Source organism: Pecten maximus, chromosome 17, assembly GCF_902652985.1.
Source record: "Pecten maximus chromosome 17, xPecMax1.1, whole genome shotgun sequence".
In the NCBI taxonomy this organism is placed as follows: Eukaryota; Metazoa; Mollusca; class Bivalvia; order Pectinida; family Pectinidae; genus Pecten; species Pecten maximus.
This window is the reverse complement of record NC_047031.1, coordinates 10744242-10761965: the sequence shown is the minus strand read 5'-3', so window position 1 is coordinate 10761965 and position 17724 is coordinate 10744242. Positions and strand designations below refer to the sequence as shown.

The window sequence follows — 17724 nt, the reverse complement described above, 5'->3', positions numbered from 1 at the left end:
ACAATTAGTATTTATCTTAAAATAATGAGTTTGTATCAAATTGTGCAATATTTTCTGTAACATTTTATTTACTGTTTCACTGTGTATGTAAGAAATTCAACCCTCCATATGTTATATAATTTATATGGACTTCAGTGTTTAGAGTCCCTGTGGTACTACCATTGTCCAGTCAGGCTGTACAAATACGTATTGTTCTTTCAGTAAATTTCCATTAAATGTCAGCAAGCCCTATTTTTTCCGACAATAAGACCATATCTTGTAATAAGCCATTGTCTATTGCTGTCAATTCAGTTATATCAGGAAATATTTCAATTTCTACTCAAGTTGGACTCAATGAAACTACCAAACTTAATCTGTTTCATTTGCTCATGAATTTGACCAGATTAACACTGATCAGTGCATATGAATACATGGTTAAAATCCTTCCGCGGAACGATTTCACTTTTTCTACATTGTTGTTATAAACATGGAATAATTATTAAAATTATCAAATTTATAATGTATTCTTGTATTTTATGAAAGGCCAGATATGCTAAATACTTTTATTTTGACAAAATAATGCTGTTTTTAATCCTAAAATTGCGGACTATTTTTCTCGACCGACTAGACATGCACAATCCAGAACTCCTCGGGCTTTTCTGCATTTGGACTTGCACATGCTTCGAGACATTAATATCTAGACTGACTTTTTTTTTCCAAAAAAAAAAACCAATTGAAATATAAGGATTGAATCTTGATTTGGTCGATTTCATGGGGTCATGAATTGAGTTGCTCTTGAGACAAATTCAACATGAACTGCTTCGCAGTTCATTAAATTTGTCTCAAGAGCAACTCAATTCATGACCCCATGAAATCGACCAAATCAAGATTCAATCCTTAAATGGTTGTTCATTATCCTGTAATAATCCCACCTGCTGACTTTGAATGCGAGACTACATGTTGACCGCCTAGTACCAAATTTGTTATCCTTTGTAAGAAGTTTCTGAGGGCTGTAGTAATGGGACCTAACTTATATGTCCCTTAATATGTCATGATGGGTGTTTCTTTAGGATGTTTTTAACCCAGAATACATGTATCTATGAAATACTACTCGCTTTCAAACCCCGGTAGCTACAAAGGCTCAACAAACAACTAGAATATCTTGGCACAGTACAAACCATTGAAACAGAAGCAAAGTTGTAGAGAAAACGACTAGGTGCCTCTCTGGACACAGGGAGCGATTGAGAAGCCTTATGTTAAATAGCAATAGTAGATTATATCATGCGGGACGCATGATCTTAAGGAGGGGGGTGATGTAAGGAAAATTGGTTTTCTGTTGGAGTTATCTCCCTTTTACATACAATTGTTAAGTGCTATTTTATCTTATTGATTATCAGACGATTACTAATTAATGGTCGTATTGTATCAATTGAAAATGATTCCTAGATATATCTTTATTGATAAGAAAGATAATATACCATATAAATATATTTCTATATAAAGATGATACACGGTTTTAGATAGAGCAAAATATGCAATATGCAAATGAATGGTACTACTGGCTTGCCGAATAGCCCGACACATAAATAGCCAGCTACAAAATGTGCTTGATGGAGATTATGCTGGAAAGTGGGTGTGATTCTGACTGAAACTGGCAGGTTCTACTTCTAAGTACTGCAAGTTTATCATATTCCATTCAGTTTAAAGTGTTTTCTGTTTAACTTGCCATCATGTTTATATTGTTCTCTCTTTATGATAACATAACTAGATAGTTAATTCAAAGAATCCTTGTCCATCCAGATGTCAGGGGTAATTGCACCTAACCAGGGTTACCGGTTGTCCAGTGAAACCTGGCGTCATAAGGGCATGTCCAATGACGCTTTTATATGTAAATACTGAATAAAGTTTTATGAAACTTTAAAAAAAAAAAAGAAACTGGCAGGTTTCATACCCCTGTAGCTACAAAGGCTGAGTAAGTCTTTGTCGAGAAACTGAGAAGTCTCTCGTGTAGTGATTGGTGGTCGCTGAATAAGTGCCCATTAATCGTGAGGCAGAGGGTTGTTGTGCTGTACAAGGCTGGTGCACAAGGTTACAGTGCACGGAGTACTTGTATTGCTGTTGCGCTGTAGGAATTCGCTGGTGCGCAAGGTAGACACTGTGACGTTCCACTGCTGGAAGCAATTGTATTGATGGTGCACAGGGCTGGATAAGCTGGTGCGCAAGGTAGACACTGCGACGTATCAAGTGCTGGGAGCACTTACATCACTGCTGCGCTGTATAAGCTGGTGCGCAGGTAGCTGGAGCCCTGTACCAGTGCCGGGAGCACTTCCACTAGGCGTGCTTGGTTGAGCATCGCTGGTGCGCACAGCAGCAACTGCCCCGTACCAGTGCCTGGCGAGAGACACTTGGGACGGACCAGGTGCACGTTACACTAAAAACACAAAACTTTGAATTGAAATGCTAATGACGACACTGGGAAAGTCGCAGCAGTCTCACTTCATTACAGGCAGGACAAAATATAAGTGTAAAGTAAATATGTAAGTGATATTTTCAGTTTTGTGATAATTTTTTGGACAGAAATGATTTTCATAACAAAGCAAAATCAAAACACTTTCCAATCTTGAATTAAGGGATTTAAGTAAAACGTCTGAACTATAATAGTTTGACTGCAATACAAATACAGTGAAATCCGATTTTACTGACACTATGGGACTGAACTATAATAGTTTGACTGCAATACAAATACAGTGAAATCCGATTTTACTGACACTATGGGACTGAGTCAATGCGTCGGATAAGAGTGTGTCAGTAAAGTCAATGTGTCGGATATGACAGTGTGTCAGTGAAGTCAATGTGTCGGATATGACAGTGTGTCAGTGAAGTCAATGTGTCGGATATGACAGTGTGTCAGTAAAGTCAATGTGTCGGATATGACAGTGTGTCAGTAAAGTCAATGTGTCGGATATGACAGTGTGTCAGTAAAGTCAATGTGTCGGATATGACAGTGTGTCAGTAAAGTCAATGTGTCGGATATGACAGTGGAGCATATGATTTGCTCAAGTCAGGTTTCACCGTATTAATGAATGATTTTCAGGCCATAAACTTATCGATATTCATTGTTTGAAAGCTTAATTGTCGGAAGTAATCAGGTGATCATTGTTTGTTAAGATAAGACATAAATAAATGTAATGACAACATAAGATATGAGAGCTTTACAAATGTAATTAGAATTTGTAAATTTGATATATACAAATGTGATTTAATACAAGTACTCAAAATTTAATTGAAACCAAAGTCCAAATACAAATAAAATTACTGGTAATTGAGAAACACAACTGGATTAATGAGTTTTCAGAACACATTCAGGTTGGCCTCGACTTCAAACACTTCTTTTAAGATTTGGTTGTGTCCCATTCTGCAAATCCATGTTTGACCAATTCTTGTGCTATATGGACATCCTGAAATCAAGAAAAATAAAATATACACAAACAATATAGCTATATATGGTAGAAACAACAAGAGGCCCAATAGGTCTGTATCACACGCCTGGTTCTACATCTTTGAAGTAATTGATCTAGATCATTACTGCAGAAACTATGCTGATTACCACTTTATTCAAATATCAGAGTAGGCTAGGCGTATTTATGTCAATAAATTTTTCAGTCTTTCATTCCAGCATGCTATTGGAATCCATATTATATATTAATTAAATCAGGACTCTTCTCTATGGAAAAATCACTGTTTAAAGATCTAAGCCTATTTGACTCCTGTGACTTTGAATATAGGTCAGGGTTGTTCATTTGAAAAAAGCTTGCAATTGATAGCCCTTTGCCCTAGCATGCTACAGGCTCAATATCAAGTCTCTGGGCCACTTGGTTTTTGAGAAGAAGTCATTTAAACATTATAGCCTATTTGACCCCTGTGACCTTGGATGTAATTCAAGGTCATTCATTTGAACAAACATGGTAGCCCTTCATCACAGCATGTTACAATAATATTAGGTCTCTGGGCCTCTTCGTTATTGAAAAGACAATATTAAAATGAAAAAGTTGGAGACGGACGAAGGACACCATGACATGGCATAGGTTGACTGACGCTTTGGGCAGGTGAGCTAAAAACATATATTTTTGGTTTAAGTTTGTTTCTTTGCTGGGTTTATATGGTAGAAACGAAAAAACATATGTCAAGCTGTAGTAGTTGGTGACTACCTCATTGAAAAACATATACAGGGAGCCCCGTTACATGCTATCGAGAGCACTTAGGGTAAGGACACAGCCACAACAATATAGACCGGCTCATTTCTTTGATGCACAATAAAATATTGCAAAACCAGCAAACAATTATTGAAATATGTTAAGGAATGAAGTTACCTTGACACTGACCCTTTACCTTGACATTGTAACAACCCCAAGCTTAAAACAAATATGAGGAGTTTGATCAAAATCTCTCAAGGAATAAAGTCACTAGAGTGCTGACCAATTTGGGTGTTTATACATGTATAGGCATATTTAAGGATCAATCGGTACATAAAAGAACATTGGTTTATTCTTTTCAGTAACTGATTTCAGTAGTAGTTACTAGTTTCTAGTAAATTTGGAACTTTCGTAAGTTAGACAGCTTCCATTTATGTATATGCAGTACTGTTTCCAGAGAAAATTTAAAGAAAATTCACCGAACATGTGTCAAACTGTATCAGCTGATCCATTTAACAATCATCCTGTTAGTTTCTGTTTGTAAGTTGATGATTGAATTTCTTTTCAATCCAATTTGAGTAATGAATGGAAATTATGAACACTCTTAACTCATGAATTGTTGGAAACATATCTTTGCCTCCTACCCTTAAAATGTACCTTCATTTCTACATCAACACCAACCATCATGATGATGACCATCATCATCACATAATATGCCTATTGGAATCATACAGAGCTTTTTCTGGGAGCTTTTTGGGGGCAGTTAATTGGCCCCATTCCCAATGAAATTATTTCATATTTAAACCCAATTCCCAAAATTTAATTCATGAAAAAACATTTCCCAATTTACCAATTTTCATCCCAAAATGAGACAAAAAAGCCCTTTCCCAAATCAGTGAGAAAAAGCCCTGCAATGATAATAATATGTTCATCACACAGCATTGTCTCCCATCTCATGGTCATGAATTATATGTCAACTTGAGAAAAATTCTCCCCCTACTTCTCAAGAGGTAGCAATAACTTCCAATCGTCAAAATCCAATTTGCAAGATGGCCCTCTGTAAGCAATGTTGTTTCTGGATCAGATTAAAAATTTTCAATTATCAAAATCCAATATGGACGCCTGCTGGCCATTTTTTTTTCTGATCACACTCAAAATCAAATGGGCACAACTAGGGGCAAAGGGAACCTACATGTGAAGTTTTTTAAAAACATTTTCCCTCCAGTAGATTCTAAGAAATAGCAATAACAATCTTCAATTATCAGAATCCAAGATGCCTGCCCGGCAGCTATTTCAATTTCTGGATCAGACTCAAAATCAAATGAGTGCAGCTAGGGACCAAAGGGAACCCACTTATTGAGTTCGAGAAAAACCCTTTCTGTACTTCTCCAGAAACAGCAATAACAAGTATTGTTTATAGATGGACAGACAACTGACTGACGCTGGACCATGGACGCAAAGCGATCTGAACATCCCTCCATCTGATGATGAAGGGCTAATAAAACCAACAACATCAACCATAAATTATTTCTACTTTACAAAACAAACTTGTAATAATGAACAATTAAATCTTTGGGGCAAATGAAAACCACAACAATCAACTTTCAATGACTTCTACCTTTCAAAACAAACTCATAATATGAACAAATAAGTTTTCCACCTTAAACCCACTTTGTTTCATGTTAGTTAAGTGACCTATCACCATTGTATGACATCTAGTGTACTCACTACAGGTGAGTGATACAGGCCCATTTGGAATGTTAGTTAAGTGACCTATCATCATTGTATAACATCCAGTGTACTCACTACAGGTGAGTGATACAGGCCCATTTGGACTGTTAGTTCATTGTATAACATCCAGTGTACTCACTACAGGTGAGTGATACAGGCCCATTTGGACTGTTAGTTAAGTGACCTATCATCATTGTATAACATCTAGTGTACTCACTACAGGTGAGTGATACAGGCCCATTTGGACTGTTAGTTAAGTGACCTATCATCATTGTATAACATCCAGTGTACTCACTACAGGTGAGTGATACAGGCCCATTTGGACTGTTAGTTAAGTGACCTATCATCATTGTATAACATCTAGTGTACTCACTACAGGTGAGTGATACAGGCCCATTTGGACTGTTAGTTAAGTGACCTATCACCATTGTATGACATCTAGTGTACTCACTACAGGTGAGTGATACAGGCCCATTTGGACTGTTAGTTAAGTGACCTATCATCATTGTATAACATCCAGTGTACTCACTACAGGTGAGTGATACAGGCCCATTTGGACTGTTAGTTAAGTGACCTATCATCATTGTATGACATCTAATGTACTCACTACAGGCGAGTTGGTGTCTATGAGCTGTACAATTTGTATTAATTCCTCGGTGGTCTTTGTTCCGGTTCTCTTTGCCATGATGACCTTCCACTTAGCGGTATAAGTGATATCTTCAAAGAAATTCACAGCATCCTCACTCCAGTCCTGACCTAGAAAACAGGGAAACAAATAAGACAAACCTTCTCTCAGTATCGTTGTGTGTAGTCTCAATTCTCTGGTTATCTTGAGATTTTCTGGTGGTAGTTTATTTTTGTGAGTACTAAACCTGATTTCTATGGGTAACTTATTAAATCCCGATTTCTGAAGGTTGTATTAATCTTGCCTCAATATCTTGTTTTTGTCACATCTAAATTGATATGACAGAGAATTAGGGCATCTTTAAACTAAAGGCCCAGAATGTTTGACCAATGTGACCTAAACAGTATCTCAAGTTCATTCACTTCAACAAACAAGCCCATAACCTCAGTATTGCTACTGGCCCAATATTTAGTCATTTAAAGGTTTTTGCATATTTGACCTCTGTGACCTTGAATGTAGGTCAAGGTCATTTATTGAAACAAATTTGGTAGCCCTTCCTCCCAGAATGCTACTTGTCCAAATATCATGACCATTTCATGCAGCTAGGGCCTCTTGATTGCTGAGAAGAAGTCATTTTAAGACATTTGACCTTGAAAATACGTCATGGTAATTAATTTTAACAAATTTAGGGAAGGGATATGAGTAGTTGGCACATTTGAAAGGTGAGCCAGCCCAAAATGCAAGATGGTTTTCGTTTCTCGACCTAGACTTAAAAACAAGGGCAAAGATCTGTGCACGACCACCTCCTCTAGTATAAATATTTGTCATGACATTGCTTGCATTTGTGATAGTATATATTTTAAGATGATATACAGTATTTTTCATTGAAAAATGAGTACGGAATGTAATTACTTTATGTACATTGCAGGAAGATTTGTCGTAAAGAAATGATTTATATTTGATGATTTATATAGGTGATCGAGTGATGAATAATGTGCTGATTTTGCATGAGTTTTATTTCACAATATGCTGAACTGTTACAGAGTATTAGAATATAACGTTATCATTGCAAGTTTAATCGCATATTGTATGGTTGTACATTGTATTTGATCAGATATTGATATAGCAGAGGAAACTTAAGGTTCTTTGTTTGCTTTGTTAGAATAATTTTCATGGTTTACTCTATAACTGACAATCACATGGTATAATACACAACATGGTGATATTGCAAGTTTGTATATATGTACATAATAAATTATATATAATAAAGTTTGCTGAGTATTACCACAATGGATTTACCATTTATCATATTATTGGTATTATTTTTGAATGAAGGACTTGATGGGTTTCAGAATGATAATCTGCATTTGATCTACTGTATCAAATGTAATCATTTTTGGGTTCATAGTTGATTACTGTATAGTATCTTGTACAGGTACAAAGTGTATGTCATATGATTATTGTATTTTAACATTTTTATGTGCCTAAAGTTTGGATTACTTGAATATTGTAGAAGTCATAAATAATTACTAAAAGTTTATTACAATTCTTGTTAAATTACTGAAATTAATATAATTTTAAGTGCAGCTTAATAACTTGTATTTTTGTATGTGAAATTCTTTTACCCATATTATTAAGTCTGCATCCTTGTATTTGTGTTCCAGAAATGCGCAGCTGGAGGGTAGATATACAGTCAAACTTCGATGATTCGAAGTTCAAGGGACTAACAGAAAAACTTCGAAACAGCGGGACTTTGAATTATTCATGGTTGACAATAGATCGATGTTTTCTTGATAATGACCATATCTGTTAACGTTACATGTCCTCAATGTCTTCGTGTTGATCGTCGCCTGTCAGGCTCACATCGAAAAGTTTAGTTAATTTATACCTCAAACACAACAAAATAAAAATACTTTTCATTAATTATACCTAAGAGATAAAGCATAAGAAGTACAATGCACACTTACGTAAGTCATTAGGTTTATCTGCTAAAGACACGTGCGTTTACGTAATGTGCATATAGTATACGGAATGCCGATCGGTTGGAGAATTCATGATTGAATGACAAATAATCGATTTACTTGGATATTTATGTATAAGTTTGAAACGTGACACTTTGAATATGAGTGAAGACATCGCTAATTGTTTGTGTTTGAAATTGATCCGCTTGTTTTACAGTTCCGTAAAATTTACTCACTGACCACTGATTTCAATGGCGGCGGAGATTATCAGAGACGACTACCCAAATGTTTTACCAGAGTGATTAAATGTCATGGCTTCTAAATACACCTTTTATCTATCAAATTTGGTCTAATTATTAATTAACCCCATGACCGGGAGTGACAACACATGCTATCATTATCCCTATTATCAGTCAGGGCATTTGGGGGAGAGGTGTGAAATCTTGCCGCAGGGGTCACGACAAACACCTGTCCAGTGGTCCGTACAGGTAATTTGTTTGTTCGAATCATAAGATGTCAATTACCTATAATATCATAGCTAACGGGTCATGAAAAAAGATCGATACATCGAAAACTTCGAATCATACATAGGTTTGTTAGTAGTGTTATATAGTGAGAAAATTCGGGACCAAGCAAGAAGTTTGATACAGCGAGAAATTCGAATCAACGAAGTTCGATACATCGAGGTTTGACTGTAGGTATGATGGAGACATGGTGTTGTGTGAGGGAAGTTTTACTTTAGATTTACTCGTTTTTTTATAGTTACGTTTAAATGTATAGCGTAAAATTCTTGATTTCTATATATTCATGTCATGTAATAAGATTTCTCAAGACCAGTTGTTAATTTCACAGGGTTCAATTTTTTAAGGGGAGCATGTTATGTATATGGTGTTACTGGTCTGTGAGATATCTAATAGTATTATGGTCTAAGGGGAAATAACTCCATTCCAGATATTGTTGTTTATTTCTAATATTGTTTTATTAGTTTATACTTGATTCCAGATACCTTGGTCCGATATATGTTTTAGAAGTTAATTGAATAAAATTGAGACAACGCATCAACACGCTGGTCCTCGTTTAACTATTTCCTCTCACAGCCTGTCAGCAATGACATATAACACTGTGCACTATTAACAAGTGTGCACTATATGATCAAAGTTAGATATAATGAAGTCATGAAATGGACGTGTGACGTTTCCTTAGATATCACCAGACACCTCAATACTGACCTTTGACCTTGATTTCCCCCAGACAGCACTGTATAGCCTGGAAGGGCAGCAACAGGAAGTCATCCCTATAGAAACACAGTTGTATTTACATATCCCTATAGAAACACAGTTGTATTTACATATCCCTATAGAAACACAGTTGTATTTACATATCCCTATAGAAACACAGTTGTATTTACATATCCCTATAGAAACACAGTTGTATTCACATATCCCTATAGAAACACAGTTGTATTCACATATCCCTATAGAAACACAGTTGTATTTACATATTCCTATAGAAACAGTTGTATTTACATATCCCTATAGAAACACAGTTGTATTCACATATCCCTATAGAAACACAGTTGTATTTACATATCCCTATAGAAACACAGTTGTATTATTTACATATCCCTATAGAAACACAGTTGTATTTACATATCCCTAAAGAAACACAGTTATATTTACATATCCCTATAGAAACAGTTGTATTCACATATCCCTATAGAAACACAGTTGTATTTACATATCCCTATAGAAACACAGTTGTATTCACATATCCCTATAGAAACACAGTTGTATTCACATATCCCTATAGAAACACAGTTGTATTTACATATTCCTATAGAAACACAGTTGTATTTACATATCCCTATAGAAACACAGTTGTATTTACATATCCCTATAGAAACACAGTTGTATTATTTACATATCCCTATAGAAACACAGTTGTATTCACACATCCCTATAGAAACACAGTTGTATTTACATATCCCTATAGAAACACAGTTGTATTCACATATCCCTATAGAAACACAGTTGTATTTAAATATCCCTATAGAAACACAGTTGTATTTACATATCCCTATAGAAACACAGTTGTATTTACATATCCCTATAGAAACACAGTTGTATTCACATATCCCTATAGAAACACAGTTGTATTATTTACATATCCCTATAGAAACACTGTTGTATTTACATATCCCTATAGAAACACAGTTGTATTTACATATCCCTATAACAAGGGCCCAATGGGCCCAAATCGCTCACCTGCAATGCAGTGATCTTTTCATATATGGATCCTGCAGTTATTTGAAAGCATGCTACATGACCAATATAATGTCTCTCAGCACTTAAGCTATTCACTAAAAGTCATTTAAAGATTTAAGCATACTTGATCGACATGACCTTGAATGTGAGTCAGGGTCATTCATTTGAACAAAGTTGGTAGCCCTTCACCCCAGCATGCTACAGACCAAATATCAACTCCCTTGGACGCTTGGTTATTGAGAGGAAGTCGCTTAAAGATTTTAGCCTTTTTGACTGCTGTGACCTTGAATGAAGGGCAAGGTCATTCATTTCAACAAACTTGAGAGCCCTTTACCCCAGCATGCTACAGGCCAAAAATTCGGTTTATGGGACTCTTGGTTATTGAGAAGAAGTGGTTTAAAGATTTTAGCCTTTTTGACTCCTGTGACCTTGAATGAAGGTTAAGGTCATTCATTTGAACAAACTTGATAGCCCTTTACCCCAGTATTCTACAGACCCAATAACAACTCCCTGGGACTCTTGGTTATTGAGAAGAAGTCATTTAAAGATTTTAGCCTTTTTGACTCCTGTGACCTTGAATGAAGGTCAAGGTCATTCATTTGAACAAACTTGGTAGCCCTTTACCCTAGCATTCTACAGACCCAATATCAACTCCCTGGGACTCTTGGTTATTGAGAAGAAGTCGTTTAAAGATTTTAGCCCTTTTGACTCCTGTGACCTTGAATGAAGGTCAAGGTCATTCATTTGAACAAACTTGGTAGCCCTTCACCCTAGCATGCTACAGACCCAATATCAACTCCCTGGGACTCTTGGTTATTGAGAAGAAGCTGTTTAAAGATTTTAGCCTTTTTGACTCCTGTGACCTTGAATGAAGGTCAAGGCCATTCATTTGAACAAACTTGGGAGCCCTTCACCCCAGCATGCTACAGGCCAAATATTAGGTATCTTGGACTCTTGGTTATTGAGAAGAAGCCGTTTAAAGATTTTAGCCCCTTTGGCTCCCGTGACCTTGAATAAAGGTCAAGGCCATTCATTTGAACAAACTTGGTAGCCCTTCACCTCAGCATGCTACAGACCCAATATCAAATCCCTGGGACTCTTGGTTATTGAGAAGAAGTTGTTTAAAGATTTTAGCCTTTTTGACTCCTGTGACCTTGAATGGAGGTCAAGGTCATTCATTTGAACAAACTTGGTAGCCCTTAACCCCAGCATGCTACAGACCCAATATCAACTCCCTGGGACTCTTGGTTATTGAGAAGAAGTCGTTTAAAGATTTTAGCCTTTTTGACTCCTGTGACCTTGAATGTAGGTCAAGGTCATTCATTTGAACAAACTTGGTAGCCCTTCACCCCAGCATGCTACAGACCCAATATCAACTCCCTGGGACTCTTAGTTATTGAGAAGAAGTCGTTTAAAGATTTTAGCCTTTTTGACTCCTGTGACCTTGAATGAAGGTCAAGGTCATTCATTTGAACAAACTTGGTAGCCCTTTACCCCAGCATGCTACAGGCCAAATATTAGGTCTCTGGGACTCTTGGTTATTGAGAATAAGTCGTTTAAAGATTTTATCCTTTTTGACTCCTGTGACCTTGAATGAAGGTCAAGGTTATTCATTTGAACAAACTTGGTAGCTCTTTACCCCAGCATGCTACAGACCCAATATCATTTCCCTGGGACTCTTGGTTATTTAGAAGAAGTCGTTTAAAGATTTTTAAGCATATTTGACCCCTGTGACCTTGAATGATAGTCAAGGTCATTCATTTGAACAAACTTGGTAGCCCTTCACCCCAGCATGCTACAGACCCAATATCAACTCCCTGGGACTCTTGGTTATTGAGAAGAAGTCGTTTAAAGATTTTAGCCTTTTTGACCCCTGTGACCTTGAATGAAGGTCAACTTTATTCATTTGAACAAACTTGGTAGCCCTTCACCCCAGCATGCTACAGGCCCAATATTAGGTCTCTGGGCCTTTCGGTTATTGAGAAGAAGTTGCTTGAATGGAAAAGTTGACGCCGGACGGACGGCCGGACGGCCGGACAGACGACGGATGCCGCGCCACGGCATAAGCTCACTTGCCCTTCGGGCAGGTGAGCTAAAAACACAGTTGTATTTACATATCCCTATAGAAACACAGTTGTATTTACATTCATTTATTTTGGATCATGATTCAAGGGAGATTATTTCGGGTAAGGAAGTGTGTTTTTTTAAGTTTGTGCTAGCTATCAAAAGTTGACAAATCATAACAAGAGACCCATGGGACTTTACGGTTATACGAGTTCTGAAATACATACTGATAGTTAATGCATCATGACTCTTGGGCCTCTTGGTTAATGAGAAGAAGATTTTAACATACTGTTCAAACTTTCAATTATTCAAGCTTCTGTTTCATGCAAAATAAACTTAGCTATATTGTTGAAACTTAAGAAAAGCACAACCAAATATTCATGCATTGTCTTCTCAGGCAAAAAAGATAATAAGATAGATGACAAGTATAGTTTACTGTACTATGCCTGGCGAAACAAGTTTCACGAGATGGAGTAATATTCAAATATACATGTAGAGTAGAAAACTACAAATTCAAATTTTCAATTATTGAAGCTCCTGTCTCCTGCAAAATTGGCCAACACAAAACACTGATAACCAAACAGATAATCTAGTATGTAGTTGAATATTCTTCCGAGTTTAAGTTATGTTTCAGTGAAGAAAATGTGATGGACAGATGAAATAAAGGAGAAATTGCCTGTGCTTCCCTTAACCATTTCAGAGAGTTCACTGACATTATCAACTTCATACATTTTATATGTTCAAAATCTTCAACTGTGATATCAGTTTATGACAGTGCCATCAATTTGTAACTTATTGGTGACTTACCTTGTTGGTAAAATGAGTTATGTAATTTATGGTATAAAAGAATCTAAGTCATTCTCTTTCAGAGCAATATTTATAAAACTTCATAAAATTTGCAGGATTAGTTACCTAAGTAAACGGACATCACTGACATCTGCATAGCCGCTGTCTCCGTAGTCCAGGAAATAGAGGTCGAGTTGTCTCCCATCTACCCCCATCACTTGTGCCCGGTACCAGGAATTGTCTCGCTCATACAGTGCTGCCACAAAGTCCCCAACACAGTACTGATTATCAGACATGTTCTGAAATATATAGATGTTTGAAATGTTATCTATGAAAGACAGGAAAAGACAAAGAAAGAAACATTCTCTTGAATGTGGTTCAAGGTCATTCATTTGAACAAACTTCACCCCAGCATGTAAAACGCCAAATATCAGGTCCCTGGACATCTCGATCACTGAGAAGAAGTCGTTTAAAGATTTTAGCATATTTGGCCTTTGTGAACATGAGTGTAGGTTAAGGTAAATCATTTAAAAGAACTTGGTAGCCCTTCCTCCCAGCATGCTACAAGCCCAATATCAGGTCTCTGGGCATCTTGGTTGTTGAGAAGAAGATGCTAAAAGGGAAAATTTGACAGGGAACAGACAATGGATGCTGCACAACAGCCTCATTTACCCTTCAGGTAAATAGAAGATTCAATTTATTACATACTTAAGTAGAATTAGAGGTCAGGGCTTACCTTGTTATTGTCAACACTTACCTTGTCGTGGTCAAGAGTTACCCTGTAATTGTCAATACTTACCTTGTCGTGGTCAAGAGTTACCCTGTAATTGTCAACACTTACCTTGTCGTGGTCAAGAGTTACCCTGTAATTGTCAACACTTACCATGGCAAAACCTCGTTTTCATCCAAAATCCAAGATGGCCGCCATTGCAGAAGGGCCAATATTCAAATGGACATATCAGGAGATATAAGGGGACTAGAAATACATTCTAGGTGTCATTTCCAACTAAGTTTGAGTTGGTTATTAGTTTGGCGACACCTATGAAGTGATTTAAAATCAAGATTTTTTCAGGATCAAGGTCAATGTGAAATTAGATCAAATTTTGACTCAAATTTTGGTGAAAATTGTGTATATTGATTCCGTTATATTGTTTGTTTCATTTTCAGGTGCTGGTCTTGATCCACTCTTTGCTATAATTATATCAGGACAGGTTGAGTATATTTTAATGCATAGATAAATCTTACTCATCTGGCATTTTCTATTTTTGTATCAGAAATATAAGGGTATCTACAGTCTTTGTGTGAGATGCAGCCATAAATAGCTGCTGCTGGGCACAATAATTACACAAAATCCTTGGCTCTCTTCATCACTAAAATGTTTGAACTGCAACTGTAGAATGTACCCACCTGTACATGCAGATTTCATGAATGGACTCTTTCCTGCAGGAGAACTGATGGTGTGTGGTTAAGGATATTTACGGATCTCTTCATTGAGCAAGTTCTTATGGCTGGTATCATGTCAAGTGGGGGTCTGACACATGGGTTTGGCTTCACTGAAAGTACTCACCTACTTTTCCTACTCTTTGGACCGATATGTGCAGAGGTTAGCCAATCTATCTTCGATATAGCAGGGTTGTCCTTCCAATACCGAAAACGGGCGTCGTGACCTTGCAAAATCCGACATGACATGTCTGATATTCAGAAGTTGATTGGGATGTTTATTGAACGGGGACCATTTAGCCAAACCACTGACAAACTTGTAAGTCTTTCAACAGAGCTAGTAGCAGAAGAATCAGTTAAGGCAGCTAAAATTTCGGCAACAAGATTCTTGCTTCCATGGGTGGTAAATCTGTGGCAGGTTACAAGTTTTCTAAGAAGAATCAAGTGAATACTCTAGCCTCAGTTGTCCATGTAAAAGCAGTCTCTGGTGAGCAAATCGAATTGGACTCCCAACGTCTGTATCAGCGTCTCCTTGATACAGGAATCAACGATATTTCTCTTTCTGAACTCTTCAAATACAAGCTCTGTTTATACCCTTCCATCACTCTTTGATAACCATTTGTGTATGCGAACAGGGGACAAAGATGAAATCACACACCATCTCCTGGAGCTTGCTCCTTTAAGAATCAACCGAGACGTGATCGAATTGCAGTTTGTTAATGATAGGGGAGGATTGCTCCACAAGTTTTCGTGGCCTAAACATGCCAACTACGCCGAGATATGTGAAATGTATACCCGCCATGTCCATGACAGTTTGGCCATGCATTGTTGGTATTTGGTGGGCACCATGACTCCAGCACCAAGGATGAAGCCCATCGGCCTCGGAAAGGATACGATGTGTGTGTTTCAGTGTCAGTGTCTTCGGAAATGCGTTAACCAATGACCAAAAAAGATTTCCTTGTTTATGCATAAAATAAGCAGCGCTTCATTTACCTGCTTGCAGAATACCAAGTCAAAGTCGGCATCAGTGTTGAACACGCAGAAGGCATCAGTGTTGAACACGCAGAAGGCGACGCTGACTACACAATATGCACACTTGCATGTCTTTCTGCAGCTTCAAAGCCAACAGCTGTCGTTGCTGAAGATTCCGATGTATTTCAGCTCCTGGTACATCATGAAGATATCAGCGACCATAGCGAAAACCTGTACATAGTGACATCAAGGCAGACGGTTTACATCACTACCTTGAAGACTCTGCATCCCTGTCTTGCTGGAGCTTTACTTTTCCCTGCACGCATTTAGTGGATGCGATACCACGTCAGGGCCTAATGGAATCAGAAAAGTAACCGTCCTTACAAAGTACAGAGCACTACATCGGTCTTCATCCATTTCCATGTCTCCATCTTCATCAAAAGATGACATCGAAAGAGCAGGAGAAGATGCCATGTTGTCAGTATACGGAACCACAGCAACACCAAACCTTAACGCGGCACGAGTGACAAAGTTTCAGCTGAAAGTGGCAACTTCTGCAGGATTCGTGTATCCTGAGAAACCGCCTCCTATCAGCAATGCAACCGCTTATCACAGCCATCGGACATATCATCAGGTGCAAGCTTGGCCCGAAAATAACATCTCTCCTGAGGACTGGGAATGGCAAAAGTCCCTTACGGCTGGTCTTGTACCAATCCAGATGACCAAGCCAGCTGCACCAGAAAGACTAATTTCAATCATAAGGTGTAATTGCAGTGGGAAATGTAACAAGAAAACATACACTTGCTGAAAGAATTGATTGTTATGTACACCAGCGTATGGTCAGTGCCGAGGCATCACATGTTTAAAAGGACTACCCCCAGAGAGCCAGGACGATGAAGAAGTGGAGGTAGACGATGATATCGCGGGATGTTAGTCAGGATGGGTGTGTAACCCTGGTAAATACTAGCTGCAATATACAGCTCGGCTGGAGAGAACTTCTCTTTAGCTCGATCGGTTTAGCGTAAGACTAGTAAGCCAGAGGTCCCGGGTTCGATCCCAAGGGGAGGCAGTGATTTAAATTTAACTAATCATGTGTTCTGTTACAGGTGCTTGACAAATAAAGAACGCTGATGTTTAAACATAAGTCAATAATATGTATGTTATATCATTTCATTATGAATAGCTACAAGTAAAACAGTTAAAACTGTTTGCAACTATGGGCGGCCGTTTTAGGATAAAATACAGACACTACTTAAGTGCAAAAACTTGTGCAAAAACTTTTGCACTTAAGTGCAAAAAAAATTAACATAATGGCAAAAAATTACATAATGGCAAAAACTTTTTCACTTAAGTGCAAAAACCACATAATGCAAAAAAACCTCTTTTGCCATTATGTGATAATCTTTTTACATTATGTACCTGCGCACATAAGTACAAAAAATTTCTTTGTATTCCTCTCTTCAAAATGGATCGTTCCAGTAATACTAGAACTCTTTAGCACTAAACAACACAAATGTTATCCCTTGTCTGCGCATGTCGGGTGACCCTTTAATACATGTACGCCATAGGAAAATGTACGCCATAGGGGTTTTCGCACGCCATAGCAAAATGTTAACGATATATACACAAAATAACTTTTGTGTTGGTCTACCTCTTTTACAGGTTCTGATGAAGTTTTTTTTACACTTAAGTGCAAAAAACTTTTTTAC

General features: G+C 37.5%; 1 protein-coding gene across 2 annotated transcripts in view; it reads right to left on the bottom strand.

Annotated features, from left to right (window-relative positions):
- Positions 1–3181: 3181 nt before the first annotated feature.
- Positions 3182–17724, bottom strand: part of LOC117315614 (tudor and KH domain-containing protein-like) — a 32600-nt gene continuing 18057 nt past the window's right edge. For both annotated transcript variants that reach the window (XM_033869879.1, XM_033869880.1), the window contains exons 8-11: positions 13730–13902; positions 9719–9783; positions 6511–6659; positions 3182–3437 (exon numbers count right to left, since the gene is read on the bottom strand). In XM_033869879.1, coding sequence (XP_033725770.1) covers positions 3372–3437; positions 6511–6659; positions 9719–9783; positions 13730–13902 — 453 coding nt within the window. In that variant the 3' untranslated portion in view covers positions 3182–3371. The remainder of the gene's footprint in view (positions 3438–6510; positions 6660–9718; positions 9784–13729; positions 13903–17724) is intronic.